At 40.2% G+C, this 23,655-nt stretch overlaps 1 protein-coding gene across 1 annotated transcript; it reads left to right on the forward strand.

Annotated features, from left to right (window-relative positions):
• Nucleotides 1–20,141: 20,141 nt before the first annotated feature.
• Nucleotides 20,142–23,411, forward strand: LOC104249285 (small ribosomal subunit protein uS11y). The gene is made up of 6 exons (XM_009805678.2): nt 20,142–20,260; nt 20,562–20,681; nt 20,773–20,818; nt 21,611–21,696; nt 22,810–22,939; nt 23,103–23,411. Exons 1-6 carry the CDS (start codon nt 20,258–20,260, stop codon nt 23,168–23,170), a joined length of 453 nt encoding a protein of 150 aa, XP_009803980.1. The 5' UTR covers nt 20,142–20,257; the 3' UTR covers nt 23,171–23,411.
• The last annotated feature ends 244 nt before the right edge of the window (nt 23,412–23,655 follow it).

Genomic DNA, 23,655 nt, shown 5'->3' on the forward strand with positions numbered 1-23,655 from the left:
CCTTCGTAGCCTTCTGACCCGTGCTAGCGGCTGTAGTCTTCGGAGGCATCGCTAAAAATGTAACACATCATTAGGAACACGAATGCTTGTATTGCACGATCTAAGATAAGAAGAGAGGATAACATCCTATATGTCCTGTAGTCTCCTGTCTATAAGTGTGGTGCACGATACACCCATAAACAAGACTCTACTGGACACGGTCTGTAGACAACCCTAGGATAGAACTGCTCTGATACCACTTTTGTCACGACCCAAACCGATGGGCCGCGATGGGCGCCTTAGTCTTACTTATCAAACACCCTTAAGCAAGCGTCTAAAATATGAATCTGAATAACATCTACTGCATTACAAAATTAACATACGTGAAAGAAGCCTGCCATCAAGGCATATGTACGTATACAGGCAAAATACCGTAGGCGAGCCGGCAAGGCTACTATAGACAACTATACATCAAAACCTGAAAGCCGACAAGGCCACATATAACCCAACTAGACATACTATCTACAGACCTCTAACAGAAACATAATTGTACAAAGACAGGACTAAGCCACGTCATACTCATATACATATATATGTACAAACGTATCGTACCCATATCAAGAGCAGCTCCGGATCAAATGGAGCACGCCAACTCTCGCTGATCAGGGATCCTAAGAAGGAGGACCGTCAGCTTGCCTACCTGCACCTGCGGGCATGAAACGCATGCCCCGTGGAATAGGGCGTCAGTACGAAAAATGTACTGAGTATATAAGGCATGGAAATTAGTACGTAATAGACATAGATGAAACATGGAATACTGAAACACATCTTTAAATCTGAATAACTTTGTATATTTTGAAACGTTTATAACGTCATGCACGTGCGTGTAAATGTCAAGCCATGCATAGGTATGGATTTACACAATATCATCAGCCTATGAGGGCAGCCCATCATATCATATCGGCCACTGTGGGCAAAGTCATAATCGTATACCAGCTGATCAGGTGGTGATGCGTATATAACGCCATAACCATTCCTGTATCCCATATACATATATATACATACATATATATGCGTATATAACGCCGTTTGAATACATACATATGTATGTGTATATAAAGCCATCTGAATACATACCCATATATGCGTATATAACACCGTTTGAATCATATTTCAACCACTGTGGGCAACATCATCATCATATACTAGCTGATCAGGTGGTGGTGCGTATATAACACCGTAACCTTTTCCCATATCCCATATACATATATTTACATATATACGCGTATATAACGCCATTTGGTCATGGGTCAATGCACATGTATAAACGAGTAAAATGCATGAAAATACATAATAATCTCGATATTCCTTATGGATAAACTTTTCCAGCTGCATATTATTCTGAGACCCATGAATAGAAGATAATAATAATTCTCATGGGGAATCAAGAATATAGACACCCCTACTATTTCTATGAATAGAATAATTTATAGAAACCGTGTATTTGCTCGTTTCTTTCGTATAATCTGGACCATGTCAAAAGAAAGAAGGAAGGGCCTTAACATACCTGGAGTAGGAAAACTCCGTATAATATTCCCGGCAAAGATTGCACCATATTCTTTTTAGAAGCTTGAAATTTGCTTGGACAGAATTTTGCTTCTTGTTTTAACGCTTTGTGAACCCAATATGGATTCAATTTAAATGTCAAATTTTATTCCAACATTGTTGAAGTTGCTTTCTGTTTCTAGCTTTTGAAATGAGATTGAATATCAAGGACAGAACGTTGAAGTTACTTTCTGTTTCTAGCTTCCGGAATTGGAATTGAATAAAACGTTGAAGTTGCTTTATAAGACATAATCTTAAGTCAAAAGTATGAATTGAACTTAAAAACTTATTGTCTTTTTTTGGATCAGATTATTACAAGTCTTGTTAAGACTTGTCTTTAGGTTACATTAGACATAGACACCTATCACATTTTAATGAATCATCTTTCCTAGTTAGTGGCCTTGTGCCACATGTCTTTTGGGCATAATTAATTAAGTTTTGTCCACTTATTAGTTAACTGGGTAATGTTCGGTTATCCGGTAATTAATCAATTACCCGCATAATTTAAAAATTGTCTCAACTTAATTAAGTACTACTCTCTTTTAACATACCTTGTACAATTTACTATCATGGCCATGTAGTATCTTGTGTGGCACTAGTCCATAAATACCGGGTATTTTAGCTCGGGCCGTATTTTATCCCAAAATGGCAAACTTTGACAAAATTCGTTTTCTTAGACTTGCTCCCCTTTCACTTTCATGAATTTACTAATCACTTGTGAAATAGCATAATCCTTATAATCCCCAAATAATATTTTTCTTGGACTGATGTCAATTACCTTACGACAAATTTAATGTAAAATACTGCTCGATGCAACACTGTCGTAACTTATTACTACGAAGCATAACATCACAGTAATGTAATACTGTGGGATGTGACATCTCACTTTCGGACTCTCATTTATTTATTTATGGCATATTTTCATGTACGAAAATATGGGGTGTAACATGTATGGAGGCTTTCGAGCTTCTAAAGCAAAAGTTGACGACTACCCCCATCATTACTGCACCAAATTGGAGCTTGCCCTTTGAGCTCATGTGCGATGCTAGTGATGTTGTGGTGGGGCGGTCTTGGGCCAAAGAATCAACAAAATGTTTCATCCGGTGTACTACGCAAGTAAGACAATGAATGAAGCTCAAAGGAACTACACGGTCACCGAGAAGGAATTGCTTGCCATTATTTTTGCCATGGAGAAGTTTCGACCATACCTTATGGGGCCAAAGTGATTATTCATACTGATCACGCCGCCCTTAGGTATTTGATGACGAAGAAAGATTCTAAAGCTAAGTTAATGAGATGGGTGCTTCTTCTTCAAGAATTTGATTTAGAGATTGTTGATAGAAAGGGTAGTGAAATCAAGTGGCGGACCACTTGTCTCGATTGGAGGAGGAAGGGAGGCCTTTGGACGGCCTTGAGATAAATGATGCTTTTTCGGATGAACAACTCCTCTCGGTTTCAATGCTAGACATGCCATAGTTTGCCGACATTGCCAATTATCTTGTTACCGGTGTGGTTCCGTGTGAGCTCTCTTCTAACCAAAGGAAGAAGCTCAAGCGGGATTGCTTGGACTACTATTGGGATAAGCCATATCTTTTCAAAATTTGCACCGATGGTGTAATTCGCCGGTGTGTTCCTGAAGAAGAGCAATTGAGTATGTGGAAGCTTGTCATTCTTCGCCCTATGGTGGCCATCATGGCGGGGCGAGGACGGCGTCTAAAGTGTTGAGTTGTGGTTTCTATTGGCCTTATTTGTTCAAGGATGCCAGTGACTTTGTGAAAAGATGTGATGAATGCCAACGTGCCGGAGGGATTTCGAAGAAAGATGAGATGCCCCTTAACACGATTCTAGAGGTTGACATTTTTTATGTTTGGGGGATAGACTTTATGGGACCATTCGTATGTTCTTATGGCAACACTTACATCTTGGTAGCGGTTGATTATGTGTCGAAATGGGTCGAGGCCATAGCTTTGCCAAATAATGAAGCTCGAAGTGTGGTGGCGTTCTTGAAAAAGAGTATTTTCACGAGATTTGGCACTCCACGTGCTATCATCAGTGACGGGGGTTCTCATTTTTGCAACCGGGCTTTTGACTCTTTGCTAGCCAAGTATGGGGTAAATCACAAGGTGACCACTCCTTATCATCCTCAAGCGAGTGGTCAAGTTGAGGTGTCCAACCGTGAGATCAAGAGTATTTTGTCCAAGACTGTCAATGCAAATAGGACCGACTGGTCGAAGAAATTGGATGATGCTCTTTGGGCTTATCGTACAGCTTTCAAAACTCCGATTGGTATGTCGCCGTATCGTTTGGTGTTTGGGAAGGCTTGTCATCTTCCGGTAGAATTGGAACATAAGGCTATGTGGGCTCTGAAAAAGTTGAACTTAGAATGGGATGTAGCTGTAAATCTCCGGGTTGAGCAATTGAATGAACTTGATGAGTTTAGGTTTCATGCTTACTCTAGCTCGTCCTTGTATAAGGACAAGATGAAGTACCTTCATGACAAGTATGCCCGAGGGAAGGAATTCAAAGTTGGTGACATGGTTCTTCTTTTCAATTCCCGGTTGAGGTTATTTCCGGGCAAGCTGAAGTCTAAGTGGAGCGGCCCTTTTGAAGTAGTTGGTGTAACTCCCTTTGGTGCCATTAATCTCAAAAATAAAAATGGTGAAGTTTTCCGAGTCAATGGGCATCGTGTCAAGCACTATTTGGGAAAGATTGATGACATCCACATGGTGGCACGCATTCATTTGAAATGATTGTGATGGTAACATGCGTCGTGTCACGACGTTAAATCAGGCGCTTCTTGGGAGGCAACCCATATCTTTTTTTTTCTTTTTTCTTTTCTTTATTTTTCTGTTGTAGAGTAGGATTTTTGAGCTGATAATTTGTAAAGTGTTGCAGGGAATAATGTTGAACCAGTGCAGGGCAAAAGTGCAAAAAATGGTCAGTCCCTGATAATGGCCTACGCGGCCGCGCACCAAAGCAGTGCGGTCCGCGTGGGCTTGAGCAACTGAGAGTTCATTCTCAGAAGATTCAATGCGGTTTGCGTCCCTTGCAATGCAGTCCACGTGTGAAAACTTAAAATGGCATGCTCTCTGATAAAATTCCTACGCGGCCGCGGTCCAAAGCAGTGCGGTCCGCGTGGGAAAAGCTGAAATCACCAAGTCTCTGATAACTTCCACGCGGCCGCGCACCAAAACAGTGCGATCCGCGTGGGCTGAGCAGTCAAATGTGAAGGAATGAAAACCAGCGCGGACCGCGGCCATTTTCATGCGGCCGCGCCGGTAGGTAAGTTGTGAGTCCCCAGGGTTTTTCTATAAATAGAAGCCTTGGGCCTCATTTGAACCTTTTCGCAAATTTTCATCTGGAGCTTTAATTTTCACTATACATCCGCATCTCTTGCTCAGTTAGTTGATTTCTCATTAATCCTTGGTAACAACTCTTGTTTATTTCATTCATAGCCTAATTTTTGTTTCTTTTAATGACTCCCTACTAGTATAACTTCTTATTTTTGTCCTTTTTCTTCTTAGTTAACTGTTAGTTTAGATTTTTATTGTTTTGGTTGAATCATGGGGCATAAATGCATGTTAATTAATTGAGTAGGGACACTTAGGACTCAAATTATGAACAAAAATGGGACTTAATGGAAAAATATCCCGGCTCAGTTATATTTGCCCTACGCGGCCGCGTAGCATTCTTGCGCGGTCCGTGTGGCCCCTTGTGTGCAATGACGAACCTTCTCAGCACAGTCCGCGTGCCAATTCTATGTGGTCCGCGCTGAAGCCACGCGGCCACGGTCCAAAACAGTGCGGACCACGTCGGCTTATTCAGAGAAACATGTGTGGGTATCAGTATACTGCGCGGACCGTGTGCCTTTTGTTGCGGTTCGCGCCCCTCTGTCTGTGTAACTGTGTCTGCAACTGTTGCATTCAACTGAACTGTTTATTTCATATTATGTGCTTCTACTAACAATGTAAGACACGTATTCCTTGCAGACAATGGTTCAAAAGCAAGTGGCTAAAAAACGAGCAGGCAAACAAATACAACCAAGGAGATGTGGTTCCTCCAGTGGGGGGAAAGGAAAAAGAATTGTAAAGTTTAATCCTCAAACCAGGGAAGCGATAAAGAAAAATCGGAAGATAATCCGGGAAGCTGATAGAGCTGCATCTCACTCCACGGGGAGTGCGTATGCACCTTCGAGGAGTGTCACTTCAGAGTCTGCCCCCACACACATGTCCACATCTTTTCAGCTACGAGATTCCCCATCTCCTAGTCGTGCTGATGTAGCCACTTCCAAAAAGCCGGTAAATGTCATCTCGGACTCGTCTGATGAGTACGGAGCAGAAAAAGCAAATGAGAACACTTACTCCACTTCTCCCACAGCTTCACTATCAGGGGAAAGTGAAGGATATGCCGAAGGAGGTGCACCACAGGTTGGAGGTATAGAGAGGACCAGGAGACCGGAGGCATGGAAAGATAGGTTTGTCAGTGAGGTCGCTTTCCACAAATTCAGGGAATGGTGGGCCAAGAGAAAATTGATTCCGGAAAGGCGGTTCATAGATGCCGATTTTGTCCCACTCAACCCTCATGTGCAAGCACAATTCCACACTAGAGAGGGTTGGGGATTCTTCAAAGAGCGAGTTGAAATTGCAAACGAGCACATGGTGAAGGAGTTTTATTGCAATGTCCACCACACAGTTCGGGACTCCAAATCAACAAAAGTGAGGGACAAGATCGTGATATTTGATGGGAAGTCACTGAATGACTTCTTGGGGTTTGAAGAAGAGGATGAGTCTCAGTATCTTGAGAAGCTGGCAATGAAAGAGGAGGTTCGTCCGTGGTTGGCCGAGCATTTATCAGCTCCAGGTACAGTCCCTGTGTGGTTGAAGGCACCGGAAAAGATTTTTCGGAACACCCTCAACTTTGAAGCAAAAGGGTGGTTGACCTTCGTGTGTAGTCGACTTGACCTGTATACATACGATCATTTCGTTCCCCTTCCTCATGCTGTCTTGGTAGCATCTATCATGGCGGGTTTCCCTTTGAATGTAGGTAATATAATGTCGAGAGTGATTTCTACTGTCGGTAATGAGACAAAAACAAACTACCCCTTTCCGAACACACTCTCCCTTTACTTCAGAGAGTTGAAAGTGAAGAAGAAAAGATATGATGTTACGGTACCTCCAGTGGCCCCCTACTCGTGGTATGATCAGTTGGGTCCGGACAACCCAAAGAGAGGCAAAAAGACTCAAGCTTCTACCTCCTCCGCACCTGGCCAGTCTGAAGAGTCAGTTGCTACTAAGCAGCCCCCTGAGCCTACTACTAATGAGGCACTGCCCCCAGGCCCTTCCTCCACAGCTGGTCCATCTGTCGCAGCTGATCCGGTGATTTCTTCATCAAAGACTCACCGGTTCACTGCCAACCAGCTCACTCACTCCCTTGCCAATTTGAACAACTGGATGTCAGTTGCGACATCCAAGTTGTCTACTTTGACCACTGTTGTGCAGGCACAGGGAGCACCAGCTACTGTTGAGATTCCCTCCTCCATTGAGGATGCATTGAAGAAGATCCTGGCCAACCAGGAAAAGATGATGGCGATGCAGGATGCCTTGACTAAGGCGGTTGGGGCACATAGAAAGGCATTGGAAAAGTTGGCTCGGGAGCACAAGAAGCTAAGGAAGCAAAAAGCTTCCAAGGAGTCAGTTGCACAGTTGAGAGTGGATGTGGACAAGCTGCTAGCGGATCAGATGCCACTTGACTTACTATTTGGAGATCCAGCTGGGGAGACAACAACAATGCAGCCACATGCAAAGGAGGATAGGCCAAGGAAGAAGAGAAAGCTCCCTAGCACAGAGAGAATAGTGATCGAGGTGGCTCCAGTTCAGGTGGGCCCTTCTAGTACTGCAGATGTTGAGCCCTCTTCAGTTCCACCAGTTGATGAGCCGGATCAGGAGCAGACACTTGTCCCAGCAGCACAGCAGCAGCAGGCTAGGGACCAGTTTGATGAGGCTTGAGGGGCCGCTCTATATCCTTTGCTGATTTTTGATGTTTTATTTGGTAGTTAGCATTGGGGACAATGCTAGCTTTTATTCGTGGGGGTGTGGCTCTACTATTTTGATTAACTGTTGGATTACTGTACATATTATCTTTACATTTAGCTTGTTGTCATTAGTAATTGGTAGATGGTTTGTATATAACTGTTCATCCCAGATGCTCTTCAGATTCTATGTATATATTCATTCCCCCTGGTTGTATATTCTACTCCCCTTTTGTACATATTCATTCAGTTTTCATTTTGTTTTTCTATTTTTCGATAAAATTTTTTGTTTTAGTTGCATGTTTTTCTATTTCTCGTTAAAATTCTTCGTCTTAGTTGCAAAGTTAGGCTCGTAGCCTTTTTGTCTTGTTTTGGCATTTGCAATAAGCCCTTGGTTTTCTTAATGTCACGGTTCTTTCCAAGGGTAGATGTTGTGCGAACCGGGTGGCTCTTCCCAATGATAGATGGCGTGACAACCTTCTTAAGGGTTTGAGTCCGTTTTTTATTTTTCTTTTTTTTTGATTTTCAAGTTTTTATAGTTAAGGGTACCTCAAGCAAAGCCTCACTTTGACCTAGCACATTTGCCTTTGATCCTATGGTCAAAGACATTATGTTGTGTTTAAGATGGTGAAAGTTGTGGCCTTGAGACTCTTGTGTTGACCAAACAATCATCATGTGGTAATTTTGGGCCATTGTGCGCTTGAATCATATCTAAGGTCGTTGTGGGCCCTCGATTCCGTCTTAGGCAATCCTTGAGTGTGTGTAGTGAGAATTTGAATCGTGAGCCCAAGTACTGAGCCGATGGTCTAGAACTTGCCCTGAATATTTGTTGAAGCGAAATCATAGGTGGAACTTGACTTGAGACGTGATTATAGGCTCTCCTTGATCCAAAATACAAAATTTGAACAATTTCCATGACCTACCAATGAAATAATCCCTAGTTCAACCCTTTTGAGCCTTAAACCTTTTTCGTTCATGAACCAAGCTACAAGCCTATACCCGTTCTTAACGAAACCCTCTCTTGGCACCCAAATTTTCCCTTGAGTAAATGGCAAATGTCTAAGTTTGGGGGGAGACAAGAAAGGCATCAATGTGGTAAAAAGGCGCAAAAGCAAAAGAAAAGGAAGGCAATGAAAAAGAGAAAAAGACAAAAAGAAAGACAAAAATAAATAAGAACCAAAAAGGGAATCCAAGGACAACAAAAAAGTGAAAAAGGTGTAGAAAAGGGATAAAAAGGAGAAAAGATTTGAATTGCAAAAGAAAGAGTGACAATGCGTCTCTCTAACCCCTTGAGAGAAGTGAATTACTCAATTGAGTCAAGAAAGTGTGCCAAAATAAATCAAAAAAGTGCTTGAGGGAAGATTGAACCCATTTGAACAAAAACACGTCCTACCTTTACCCAAAGCCTTCACAATGACTCCTCAAAAACCCTATATGATCTTGAGTTGAGGGAAGCCTACATTAGTGGATACTTACATAAGGGGCAAACATATGGTACTTAGAGCCGGACTTAGGGCCTTTTCTTTGTGAGAGATGAGAGAGAAGTCCATTCACCTCGATTTGTGTGCAAATACTCTAAAAGGTGAGGTTCACTCAGGGAAAGTCGAGGATGTGTGAGTTTGGGTTCCACAATGACCAAAGAAATTGAGAAAGGTTCCTTGATGAAATGTGTCAACTCTTGATGCTCTTGTGTCGCACTTGATCCACAAGTTTTCAAAGTTTAAATGTGTTAATGATGCATTCGCATTGAGGGCAATTGTTAGTCCAAAGTGATGCTTGTTGAGGTTATTTTAGGATAAACAGGAATTACTCGAGTGTTATCCATTAAAGGGTAGGTCTCATTTAATTTGCTTGAGGACAAGCAAAGGTTTAAGTTTGGGGGAGTTGATAACTGTGATTCCTACATGTTTTATACCCATTCTTACCTAAGCTTTGTGCATTAACTGCCAGAAATTAGTCCCAAAATGCTTACAAGTTGCGCTTGATTGCAGGTTTGAGCGACAAGATGACAAATACTAAAGATCGGCTCAAAAAGGAGTGAAATCTGCCAAGTGTCAAAAGACAACTGAAAGGGGGGATCAAAAGGACCTGCGCGGTCCGCACTGTTTTGTCACGCGGTCGCGCATGAGAGTTCAGAAGCTGGACATCTTCAAGTTCAACCTGCGTGGTCCGTATTGTTCTGCCACGCAGCCGCGCAGGAAAGTTCAGAAGCCATGATATCTTCAAGTCAAACTGCGCGGTCCGCGCCTCTTTTCGCGCGGTCCGCGCCCCGTTTTCACGCGGTCCGCGCCTAAGAGTATCAGAGACTCAATCATTCAAGGCAAAAGCCCACGCAGCCGCGCACCTAATCAGTGCGGTCCGCGTGGATAAAGTTCACGCGACCGCGCGTCACTTTTGTGCGGTCCGCGCCCCCCAGTGCCAGAAGCAAGATATGAAGTCCCAAAACCCTACGCGGCCGCGCGTCATTTGTGCGCGGTCCGCGCCAGACCCTCAGGGGTATTCTTGTCCGGTTTTTCCTGTGTAGTATAAATAGAATATTTTACTTTTTAGCAGTAGTTTTTTTTCAGATCTGTTTTGAGATCATAGAGCAGCTGAACTCGGGATTTCATGATTTTAGCCTATTTTGGGCAATTTCTTCTAGTATTAACGTGGATTTGAGTAGATTAACATTGTAGTTAATTGTTATGTCAATTTTATCTATTATTTCTTCAATTTTTATTTCTATTATGGCTAGCTAAACCCATTAGCTAGGGTTGTGGCTCAACCCTAGTGTGGGTAATTAATGGGTGTGATTGTTTAGTGCATGAATGATGTTGGGTATTTGTTATTTGAATTAATCTTATGTTTTTATTAAGATTTGGTGGTTGCAAACACTAAGTCTAGCTTAGTGAGTCTTGACTCTTCTTGAGAAAGAGAGTCTATGACCCCAAGATTAATTCCAACAAGGAATTGGGATGGACCCATGAGAATGGTAGTCCCAATTAACGGGTTAAACCTCGAGAGAGTAATTACCCAACTTGAACCATAAGTTGCTTGGGCAAATTGGCCTACCCAATTGGTCTCGATAGAGACAATTGGGCAAAATCACTCTCTCTACCGAGAGGTGTGAGAGTGAGTGCAAAAGTGCAACGGTTATAGCATAAGTCCCATAGTCATCATTCTTGCATTAGGAATCTCTACCCGTTAGTTGACCACCTAGGTACTTGCCATGACCCTAGTGCCTTTCTCTATATTGCATACAACTTAGAATCATAATTTTAGCATAACTTAGTTTTACAATTGTAGTTGATAAATTGTAGCTATTAATCAAAAGAAAACCAAAAATGTTAGAAGATCAATTAGGAGCTAAAACATAGTCCTAGACTATACAAACACGCAACTCCAAATTGAAGTTCCCTGTGGAAAATTTACCCCGATACCGCTATTGGGTAAAAGTATTAGCGCCCACTCTTCCTCAGGTTGAGTCCGCTGCGATCAGTAACACTCAAAAAAACATCAAAACACCTATTTTTCATCGGATTCAAGCCTAAGAATTCCAAAAACTCTAAAAATATGCTTTCGATCAAAAAGTCTATCAAACCTCGTCCGAATGACCTAAAATTTTGCACACACGTCACATTCAACATTATGGAGCTACTCCAACTTCCGGAATTATGTTCTGACCCTCGGATCAAAATCTCACTATCGAATCGGAAACTTCAAAATTCGACCTTTCGGTATTTCAAGCCTAATTAGCTATGGACCTCCAAAACACAATCCGGACACGCTCCTAAGCCCGAAATTACCCAACGGAGCTAACGGAACCATCAGATTTCCATTCCGAGATCGTCTTAACACTATTCCGACTACGGTCAACTTTCCAACACTTAAGCTCTCATTTAGGGACTAAGTATCCCAAAACTCTCCGAAACTCAAATTCGAACATCCCGACAAATCAAAATAGCAGAAATAAACTTGGGAAAAGTAGTTAATAGGGGATCGAGACATTAATTCTTAAGACGATCGGTCGGATCGTCACAATTATGTATTTGAACGGTTGCATGCTTCATCCCGGCCTTAACTAACTCTTTTCACTTTGCTATTTCTCTTCTCTCTTTTTCTTTTCTTTTTCACTCCTGCCTTTCTTTAGTCACCGTTGATTTTCCCACTTGGTTCTTGTCGCTCCTCTTTTATTTTTGCACTCTCTTTTGTTCTCTTGTTTTGCCACTCTTTTTCACTCAGTTTTTCTTTTTTTTTTTCTTTTCATTTTATGGTTATGATCGAATCTTATTGGGATTACCTATGTATCATAATGCCGCACGAATCAGATCATTACGTAGTTCAGGAATAAATGCGAAATAAAAGCAAGAATTTTTTTGGGGTTTTCAACATTTCATTAAATAAAATCTTTTTTGGGTTTTCTATTACAAGGACTCTGACATACAGACTTAGAAAGACAGAAAGACAGAACAGACTCTATAAAAACTGAAATACAGACTGGAAAAGAAAATCAGAAATACATAAGTGCCTCCAACACTACTCCTAGGGCCCGCGGGACATCAGTCGGTCTCACCACGGGCCTACGTGTCATATCTTCTAAGAGGCGATATAGGTCATCCATTATCTGACGGACAAAAATCATCACAGTGGCGAAGAATATGGATCTGGTCATATCCTCGCTCTCATGGCATTTCGTGATGACATAATCAGCAATCCCTCTAATTCTTTCTCTAATGATGCCCTTTTCTTGGAGTAAGCGTCCAATCTATTGAGACCTGGCCTCTAGAACCTGGGTGGCCGTATGGTTTTGCTCTTTTAACTGCTACATGTTTTCTTCCAATTGAGACATCAATGCATAACAATGCTCTCTTTCCACTTTAAAGGTCTTCGTTTGCTGAGCCATTTCATTCTCAATAGTGGTTAACTTTTTCTTTAAACCCGTGACTCCTTTGTCGTACTTTTCCTTCAACCGCTGAACGAACCTTGCTCATTCTTCTGCATTCCTGGCCAACTTTTCCCGAGCCTTTGCTAATTCACCCTCGGTCTTTTCCAAGTCAACCCCATAATCACACACTTTTTGTCTAAGGTAGTGGATGAGTTTTTCATCTTTTCCACTTCTAGCCGGGTTTCATCTTCTGGATCTGGGTCCAGAGGGCTTCATTTGCTTGGGCCAACCTTCTCTTTTCACCTTCATCTGCAGTGGCTTGCAAACCACTATCAAATTTAAGGTTTATGACTTGCCCTTCTAATTTGCTTATGGTGGCCCTATATTCATTCTCTTTGGTCAACCAGGCATATTGTTCTTGCGATGATTCTACAAATTCTTAGATGTGGGGCCTTTTGGTTGGCCTTTCAAGTTCAACACTTGTCGCGACTCTCTTTCTATACCAAGCAAGATAACCAGGCGAGACCTCGCCCCTAGACAAGTCACGTACTCGGGTGTTCGCCGTCAAATATTGGCACTCACTCCAGATTTGGCGAACCATTGCTTCATGAAATTTGCCATAAGAGCGGACCTCAACTGCACGAACACTAAGGTCTTCATTTTTTGGAACTACCTGGCATCTTCCCAATTGTCTCAAAACCCGGTACGGGGCATAGGGTTGGATGCTTTGAAGACCCATTAGGAGGAAGTAGGGACCAGTGGCAGGCATGTACACAACCTCATCAACGAGAAGCCAACCCAGTGTCCACTCTATCTGACTTGCAGTTATGGAACGAAGGTGAGATATCTAATCTTTGACCCCTTCTAGCATTTCGAACCTAGTGACCCTTGTACTAAACTCCTCAATGCAGCTTTTCCCTGTAGACCCGTTGTTCATGTATCGGGGACGGTGACAAAGGTGTTCTATCATCCACATTTGTAGTAACAGATTGCACCCTTCGAAAAAATCTACTACGGCCTTACAGGTTGTGAGAGCTCGGAATATATCTGATACGATCATAGGTGCGAGAGTGCTCTTGGCATTGGTAGTCAAAACATTGACGACTCCAAATACCCATAAATCAATATTCCCGTCCTTCCTGGGAAATACTAGAAGACCTAAGAATGCCACCATGAAAGCGACATCTATGCTCTTTCCACTTTGATCTCCTTTACTACAGATTCCACTTTCCGGGTCTTCAAATCCTCTTACATACCCATACCGCTGGTATATAAAGTATAGAGTGGAAAATCCACCTGCCAAATCTGCATACTGGACCTGCCTTCTTATTTTTCGTAAGTCCAGAAACTTGTAGGGAGTGACGGCCCTTGGAGCTACCAGGTATTTGTGTCTTAAACCCTCTGTACTCCCGGCATAACCCGCTATCTCTTCCAAGGTAGGTGTAAGCTCGAAGTCTGAGAAATGCAGAACGTTATAAGCCGGGTCCTAGAATGTCACCAATGCTTTTATTATATCACCCCTAGGCTTAATCTTCAACAATTTGGTGAGTGCCCCTAGGTAATGGTTGACCGTGTCTCGTCCTTGTTCACCCAAATATTCCCACCACATGTGAAGTGCCAACGAAATTTTAGTCATAACCTTCACCGGTAAATTTTGAATCGCGCTCATTCTACACATTTAGATTAGGGTGATTGGTTTAAGACAAAGTGAGTTTTATTTAAAAACTGATAAAAAGGTTTATTTTTGCAAAATTCAAATAAATCATGGCTACTTTTGCAAATACGGCCCTTCAACAATTCAAAAGGGAAGATTTTAGGATTGTGTTAGTCAGGTGACCAAAAATTGACAAAGAAACCGTCGGTGGCTATTTTTGCAAAAACGGCCTTTCGGCGCCCCATTGGGACATTTATGGCCATTTAGGCAAAAACGGCATCACCCACTTCATTTACGACAAAAATGACGACCTTAGTTTTTGCAAAAGCGGGGCTGGACTCGATGAGAGTTGCCTACATATCCCACATCCGGTAAGAATCAAACCCGCGTAATTCGATCAGTTTTGATGCAACAAGAAAGCATGACTCATTTTGAAATGACCTTTTCTCTCTTTGTTTTTTCAAAATTTCGACAGAGTTTCAAAATATTTTGAGCACCAGGGTTTTTGGAAACAGATGATTTTCTCTCTCCTACCTCAATCTTGGTTTTTTTTATTCTTCTTCCCTAATCTAGAAGTCAGTCAACATGCAAGCCGAAACAAACAAATGCACAAGTAACACATAAAAATGCATCACGTTGGTCTTTTTATTTCAGGTACACCTGCCCTAGACGGACTCAATCCCTGTATTGAGTCCCAAGGTCAAATACACGTGATACAAACAAGCGCTCCTACTAGGGATTCGACATGAGGCTATGTTATTCTAGGTTTAAATACTGGGTGTATTGTTCTAGACCAGACTTATCCGAGCGGACAACTCGAGTCGAAGGGGGCAATGTACCGGTAACCAAAAGGCCATCCGACTTTGTAACTAATCCGATCCTCGTTATAAATTAGGGTATGACACTAACAGAAAAGAAGTCACGCTAGCGTGCACTTCCTAGAAGATTTAGAAGAGAAGGGTTTCACAGTTTATATACAGTTCAAGTAATATCAAAGCAGTAAAAAGTGGCATTTAGCACATTAGGCCCAAACATGTAATAAAAATCAGATAAAAAATAAAAGTCAAATATAACAGTTATTCTAAGCTCGAATTCTTGAACCCTGAACCAGAGATTCTGGGTTCGATCCCCAATAGAGTTGCCAGAGCTATCACACCTCCTTTTTTCTATCCGTAAGGGTATAATGGAGTTTTTCCAACTAAAGTGACAATAATCGAAATGGGATTATTTATATCAAATTTAGAGTCACCACTTGGAATAATTTATGGTATCGCAAGTCACCGGGTTAAAATCCCGAATCGAGGAAAATTGACTCTATTTATAATCTGCGAACACAGAAATCCGGGTAAGGAATTCTATTAACCCGGGAGAAGGTGTTAGACATTTTTGGGTTCCGTGGTTTTAGCACGGTCGCTCAACTATTAATATTGGCCTAATTATTTGATTTAATACATGTTTAAAACTATTGTGCATTTTAACTTTCTAGCCACTTTTAATTATTTAACCGCTTTTTTAGGATTTATGAAAATTACTAACGAGTCACGATGTAGTGCACTCGTTGTTTTTGTACATATTGCGAATCACGCCACGAGAACCGTACCCACAATCTACAACATATTTATTTTATTATTATTTAAAGTTGTGGGTCGAGTCTCGTCAGTATACACTCGAATATTGGGGTAACGTATCATGACTATGCCACGAAAATCGTACCCATAGCCACGATAATTTATTAATCGTGCCTAAAGCAAGCTACGATGTTTATGAATATTAATGGCCTAAAACATGCTACTAGCGATGACAAAATGATGATATAAAAGTAAAATTGACATTAAATCTAATTCACATGTGTAGATTACGACCAAAATTCAAATCCGTTTAAACCCAATTAACTAGATTCCCGGCCTACAACCCCATGTATAGTCCGATCGTCCCTTCATTTTCTTCTCATTTATGTTCACTGAATTTCACAAAATCATTACTGAACTAATTCCATTTTGGTTCAATAAGGCATATGAAATTGAATTCAAGAAATTAACTTAACAGAGACAAACTAAATCATTTCAATCAAAGCAAGCAAACAATAATGAACAGACATTCACTTAAGCGAAACTCACTGGGAAAAAAGACAAGCATTATCAGATAGAGATAGATCTTTTATTGATGAATTCAAACTACAACTCAGAAAACCAAACCAGAAAATGACTAACCGGAACAGTAAAGAGGGGCTCGACGACCTCAATGGAATCAACACAAATCGAACCGGAATTTTGGACTTAAACTTTCAACGGCAACCTCTACACGACTCAAACTCAAAAATGTCTCCAAACATCAATTAAACTCCATGTTTCGGAAACTAAGAATCAAATCCAGTATGAAGAAGACAAAGTATTTTGTATTGTTTTTTCGATTTTTCTGAAATCAAAACCTAACTTATGCTCGTTCCCTTACTCTATTTGTGTGCATGACTGTGTGACTACCCTTTACCAATAAAAATCAAGATAGAATGATGAAAGCTTGACAAAAGTGGGGAACGACCAACCAGAAATGAGAAGGAGCTACCGAATTCGTTAAATGCCGGTATTAGTTCCGGCGAGTGAAGGAGATGAAGTGGGGTGTGAAGATGATGGAGTTTTTGTGTTCTTGGTTAGAGAAAAGAGGGGTTGAAGGGTCGTTTGGGGTGAGGCGAAGAAGCGGCAGATGAGGGGAGGGGATGCTGTTATGGTGATGACCGGATTTTCGGTGGCTGGTGGCTCGCTAGGGTTGGCCGTTTTGGACCTACTGCTGGCGGCGGCATGACTCGCCGGTTATCAATTTCGGCGAGGCATCAGCTTGAGCGAAGGAGATGGCAGAGGGGTCGAGGTCAGCAGCTGCGGCTGCTTTTGTGAGGAGGGTGCTCGGTTAGGGTCTAGGTTCTTTTGAAGAAAAAGAAGTTGATGGCTATGATGAAGGTTGAAGAAGATGAAGTTCAAGGGTCGTTGGTTTTTTTCTCTTAATGAAGAAGAAAAAGCTTAGCTTTTTTGATGGAAACGGCTACTTTGTCTGTCTAGGGTTTTTTAGGTTGTATCTCAGTCCTCTAGGGTTTGTGTGTTAGGGTGTATAAGAAGAAGGGGGAGTGAGTCTTAGTGTTTGGGCTTTAAAATTGGGCCAACTCTTTGGACCTCTTCAATTAAGACCAAACAAAATTAGCCTCAAATTTCAGACTCTTTCTTCTAAAACAAGACTAAAAATACTACACCATTTACTAATTAATCCTACTTAAGCAGAAATGATTATTAAAAATAAAACTAACCATTAAAACAAAACTATTTTTGATATTTTTATTTTTGTGATAAAATAAAGTAAAAGAGTCAAAGCTAGTTAAAATAGCGATATTAGACCTAAACTAAATATTTACGCTAAAATATGGAACAATCTATATATTTTGATTTTTTGTCTATTCACGCAATTAATTAACAACTTAAACCTAAAAAGCAAATATCAACCTAAAAATACAATGTATGATATATTTTTGTATTTTTCATGATTTTAAATAATATGAACTAAATGCAACCAACAATTACCAAGAAATTCCTAACAATTCTATAAAAATTAACATAAACTAGAAAAATCTATTTTGATCTTGTAGGAGTATTTTGGTCGGGCAAAAATTATGTACTCACACCAGGTTGCAATTGAATGTTGTGATCGAAAGCACCTCTTTGAGGAGGTAAGGTGGTGGGTTCTGCAAACACCTGATGGTACTGAGATAGGAGTTCTTTAGTGACAACAAGAGTTTGGAACTCCCGAGGAAGGTGCAATGCATTAAACTGATTGGTTGACTGTAAAGCAGGCTTAGTAAATAATACTTATAACATGTAGAGTTGGACAACATCTCCATTAATTTATTTAACATCCTTGGTGCTTGAAAACTTACACTCCTCAGATACTCCTTTAAGTAGATGAAATTTGCCCTGATAAGTGAATGAAATAGTTAAGGTTGTATAATCCAGTGTAACTGGCCCCAATGTTTTCATCCATAATGCTCTCAAAATCAGATCATATTTGTCTACTGGAAAAACAATGAGATCAGAAGTGTAGGTTGTGCCTTGCAACATCCATTGGAAGTCTCTCACCACCCCAGAAGTGGCCTCCATAGAGTTGTTACCAAGCCTGACATAGCCAACCTTAGTAGGAGCAACTTGACAACCTAACCTTTTAGCGGACTCACAATCTATGAAATTGTAAGTACTTCCTCCATCCAATTTTTTTTTTGCAATGGCCTCTTATTGCTATAACCAGTCACATGAATAGTTTGTGCTCCTTGTATACCGCTCAGTGCACACAAAGAGATCATAGGAGGATCTCCTTCAGTAGCAGACCACTCTTCATTAGTAGCGTCACCATTTGTCTTTGGTACTGTTTCTTATGAACTTTCCTTATCTCCATACTCAAAGTCCAACAAAAATAATTGCTTAGGAAGTGTGCACTTATGCCCAGGAGTGTACTTGTTATCGCAAAAGTAACATAATCCTTGTGTTCTCTTAGCCTGCATTGCAACATGGGAGATGGTTCTTCTGTTCCTAGGAGTAGGTAAGGCTAATTTAGGTACTGAAGCAACATTGTTAAGGGGTAGTTTGGACTATGTAGAGTCGTAACTAGGCCTCTTTATAGCAAAAGAGGAATGACCTCCAGAGTTGGACCTTTGTGCCCTAGCATTAGCAGCCAATGTTGCTTCTGCTAATCTAGCTAATCTATATGTTTTAGATAAGGTCTGAGGCTCATGCATATTCACAGGGTGAACTAACTCATCCTTAAGTCCACCTATGAAACAAGAGATAGCTTGACTTACAGATAAATCACACTGAGATAAGAGTCGAGCAAAAGCAAATTGGAATTCCGTAACTTACCCAGTCTGTCTCAACTGCTTTAATTCTAATATTGGATCAGAGAATACCTTACTAAAAATCTCCACCAAAACAGCCAAGTATTCATCCCACTTAGGCAGCTCAACTGAGTCACGACACTTCATGTAAGACTGATGCCATTCTAATGGCTCATCATCCAAAATCATTGCAACTAAACTCACTCTTTGATTAAGAGGAGTGTTATCAACAGAATAGTACTATTCAATTCTATACAGCCAGCTTTTCAAATTTTCTCTGTTAAAATGAGGAAAAATCAGATTATGACCTCGATTTATAGGAGGACCATAAGGATTTGAGCCAAGGATGCCTTGTCCAAATTGTGGCCCCTTATCCATAGCAGTCGAAGTAGAAGCATTTTCCTTCGATTGCTGACTCAATTGAAAACCATCGAATGATTTTTTGAGGGTACTTACCATCTATAGCAGCTCCGAGTGATGTTTGTCCTTCTCTCAATTTCTGCTGTTTCTGATTCATTTCTTCCCGTAGATCTAGCTGTTGAGCTGCTAGATCTTCATATTGCTCCTGCAAATTCATGGATTGATTTTCCGTCACAACATCGACAACTTTGCGTGGTCCCATCGTTTACGAGCTCTGATACTAATTGATACCAAATTCTGGTATCGAGAAGCAGTGTAACAGTAATTACGAAGAAGAGGATGAGAAAAAGGAAGGAAGGAGAAGAGTTGAGAATAGAGAAAGAAGGAGATCAGAATTCAATTATCATTTAAAACATGTGTTTCTCTATTACTAGTGTCCTATTTATCTATGAAGATGAAAAAGAAATGCATAAGCTGAAAATTAGTGCTTAACTAACTTTCCCGCCAACTGAAATTTAAAAACAATCAACAACAAACACGTGAATAGGCTTAGGTGTGTGCTTCCATGGCATCTGAGCTGGCAGAAGCCGAAATATGTGTATTAGTTTATAAAACATCAAAATAAAATAGGACAAAAAGAATATTTTTACCAACTGTGACATAAGAGTAATTAACAAGATGGGGTCCATCCAGCATTCCATCAAAAGAATTAAGGGCATTTACAATCCAAAATAAAGAAGAGGGACCTTTATGATATTATCAAACTTCATCAAAACCCTAGCTATATAAACAAAGGCAGATGTATAAACACTCTTTCCTCGTCTACTCGCACCACCTCCACAGCTAGGGTTTTTCAAGCTTCAGTAGCAGCTCAGCCGTCTCATCAGCAATTCAACCGAAGCCATGGTATACTCTTAATTTCTATTTAATTACTGTGTAACTCACCGAATTAAATTCGTACGATGTTAATTAATATGGATAATTTGTTAGTACTTATGCAAATGTACTGGAAATGTTATAATTATTCAGTTAGATTTGTATCCGAAAATGTAATAATTTTTTAGCAAAGTAAACATATGCTGATGGTTTTAAGTTTGATAATGGATGGTTCTTAAACATTTTATAGATTTGAGGCTGTTTTATTATTTTTCCCCTTTTTAAAGTAATTCAGTCAAGTTTACGTTGATGGATTGTATTGGATTTATAGTCTAAGAGAAGGACCAGGGAGCCCAAGGAAGAGACTGTTACCTTAGGACCAGCTACCAGGGAGGGTGAATTGGTCTTTGGTGTTGCCCACATTTTCGCCTCTTTCAACGACACTTTCATTGTAAGTTCTTGATTTTTTTTCTTCCATGGTACTTGTTGTGGTTTGTAAAAGAAGCTAAAGGATTGAATTTGAGCTTGTATGTTAATTGCAGCATGTGACTGATTTGTCTGGACGGGAAACAATGGTCCGCATTACTGGTATGTACTCTGTAATGTGGGAGTACTTGCATTTGTGTAGTATCTTTTGTTCTGGGTTTCATCACTAGTGGGTTAATGAAAAACTTAATTCACTAGCCATCAAAGAATTTAACAACCCCATCGTTATGGTTCGTATTTTTAAAATTTCATGTAGAAAATGTAGGACTTTGTACTACAAGTCTACAACAGCTGCTACGTCTCAGTCCTAAATAAGTTGAGTCAGCTACATGCATCCTCATTGACCATGTTTCTCCGTTTAAACTCATCTCATGCCAAAAAAAGGGCAGCCCGGTACACTAAGCTCCTGCTATGTGGGCCTTTTGGCTATGCACAGTGTGTGGGGAAGGGCCGGACCGAAAGGGTCTATTGTACGCAACCTTACCCTGCATTTCTTCAAGAGACTGTTTACACGGCTCGAACCCGTGACCTCTTGGTCACATGCCAACAACTTTACCAGTTACGCTAAGGTCCCCCTCCCTCCTTCTCACGTGGCATCATCTCATGCCAATATTATACAAAATGATTTGTTATATTTTCTATTGACATATAAATCTCTAAAAGGCTAAACAACTCCTAGTATAGCATAGGACATAAAGTGTAAGTGTTAACATAACTAAAACCTATTTTGAGTTTAATGTATAAAATGCGTGACTTTTTTTAACTTTCTGAATAAAATTGGTAAACTCATTGTATCACATCTTATAAGGTTATTTGGTATTATTTATCTTCCTTAATTGGGAAACCAGTTTGGGGTATCTGTCTTTTTCACTTAAGACTTGTTCTACTTTACAGGTGGTATGAAGGTGAAGGCTGACAGAGATGAATCTTCTCCTTATGCTGCTATGCTTGCAGCACAAGATGTTTCTCAACGATGCAAGGTAAGATAATATTGATCAGCTTGGTTTCACAGTTTATCTCCTTCATCATTTTTATGATATATTAATTCAAGCAATATGTGCCTCTTTTTAAGCCACTAGAAGATATAAAAAGAACCATGTTTTGAATCCAATTACTTTGTGAGGATTACAACAGATTGAAGTTGTTTCAGGAGGTGTCAGTTTACTGTTAAAGAGTTTAAGCTTTAGCTTAGGCTTTGTAAGATTGTGTACTTGATCAAATCTGTGTTTACTTGTCGGCATAGTGTGTCCAAGCTTTCAGGTTTTTGACGGGTTCTATTTAATCTAATAATGAATGTTCAGTACCTTTGTCCAAAGATGCTTAGCTTACCTGTACTCTGTTCCTTTATGTTTTATCTTTTCTTTAAACATCTCTTGCCACTAGAAGATATAAAAAGAACCATGTTTTGAATCCAATTACTTTGTGAGGATTACAACAGATTGAAGTTGTTTCAGGAGGTGTCAGTTTACTGTTAAAGAGTTTAAGCTTTAGCTTAGGCTTTGTAAGATTGTTTACTTGATCAAATCTGTGTTTACTTGTCGGCATAGTGTGTCCAAGCTTTCAGGTTTTTGACGGGTTCTATTTAATCTAATAATGAATGTTCAGTACCTTTGTCCAAAGATGCTTAGCTTACCTGTACTCTGTTCCTTTATGTTTTATCTTTTCTTTAAACATCTCTTGCTGATAAAAAAAATGTAGTATTTGCTGATTAGAAGGTTGTACTTGGCTTGATTCATGTAACATCTGTCAAACCATGTAACATTGTCTGACGCCTATTTGAAGATTCTTCTACCTTTACTCCTTTTTATTAATACTGTTGTGTGTTGACCATGCCCAAGCATGAATCAGTTGTCTGAATAACCGAAGTAATTCCAAGTTGAATCTGGAAGTTGAGTGAAAGTCTAATTGTTTGATTAAAAAATATTTCACATTTAATTGCGCATGAAGGTTTTAATGTCATTTCTTGCTGCCTTTTGATGTTCCTTGAGGTTGATAAATAATCTGGTGCTGTAGTTTCATTGATCAGGGTTTTTCTTGTGTATTAATAGCTTGAAAGTCAAGCTGATTTGCAACTCACTTTTGTTAATTAACAGGAGCTTGGAATTAATGCTCTTCACATTAAGCTTCGGGCTACAGGAGGGAACAAAACTAAGACTCCTGGTCCTGGTGCCCAGTCCGCTCTTCGAGCCCTTGCTCGATCTGGAATGAAAATTGGACGCATAGGTAAATAACTTCTGTAATTGTTGAGTAGTTCAGTATCATCTGCCTGGTCTAATTGCTTCGGAATTCTATTGTATTGATAACCTGCTCTAATCATTTATAATCTTTGGTTTAGCATCATCAATTTGAAACCCTGCTGAAAGTATGTTTTACTTTATTTTGTCAGAGGATGTTACTCCTATTCCCACAGACAGCACTCGCAGAAAGGGTGGTAGAAGGGGAAGGAGGCTGTGAATTCTTCTCTGCAACGTACTTGCTGCATGGCAGAATATTTTGGTTAAGGGTTGCATCTTTGATTGTCTTTTTACATCTTAGATTTAAACATTTTGTAGACTCAGTACAAGGTCATTTTGACTTGTGATCAGTTTGAGTTTTGCAAGCTTTTGAGGTAGCAAGTATTTCGTTGAGTTGGATTAGTAAGTTGTCTTTGTTTTGCTAGTTCATGAGTGAATTTTTGTTGCTGCTTCCTTATTAATATTGTGTTTTATAGAGACACATCTCTAACAACATTATAGCAACAGCAATCCAAAACAAGTGGATGAGTTAGTACTAAGACGTAAAAAGTACTGAAACTGAGTGGGAATAATCTAATACCACTATATTTAAATCAATGTCCTCTGGACTTTGATGGCTGTTTGAACTATTAGCTTTCAGTTTAACTGATCAAACCGAGTAACTTTTCTTTATGAACTGAGGGCAAATATGAAGACTTGCCAAAT

This window comes from Nicotiana sylvestris, chromosome 12 (genome assembly GCF_000393655.2).
Source record: "Nicotiana sylvestris chromosome 12, ASM39365v2, whole genome shotgun sequence".
NCBI classification, from domain to species: Eukaryota; Viridiplantae; Streptophyta; class Magnoliopsida; order Solanales; family Solanaceae; genus Nicotiana; species Nicotiana sylvestris.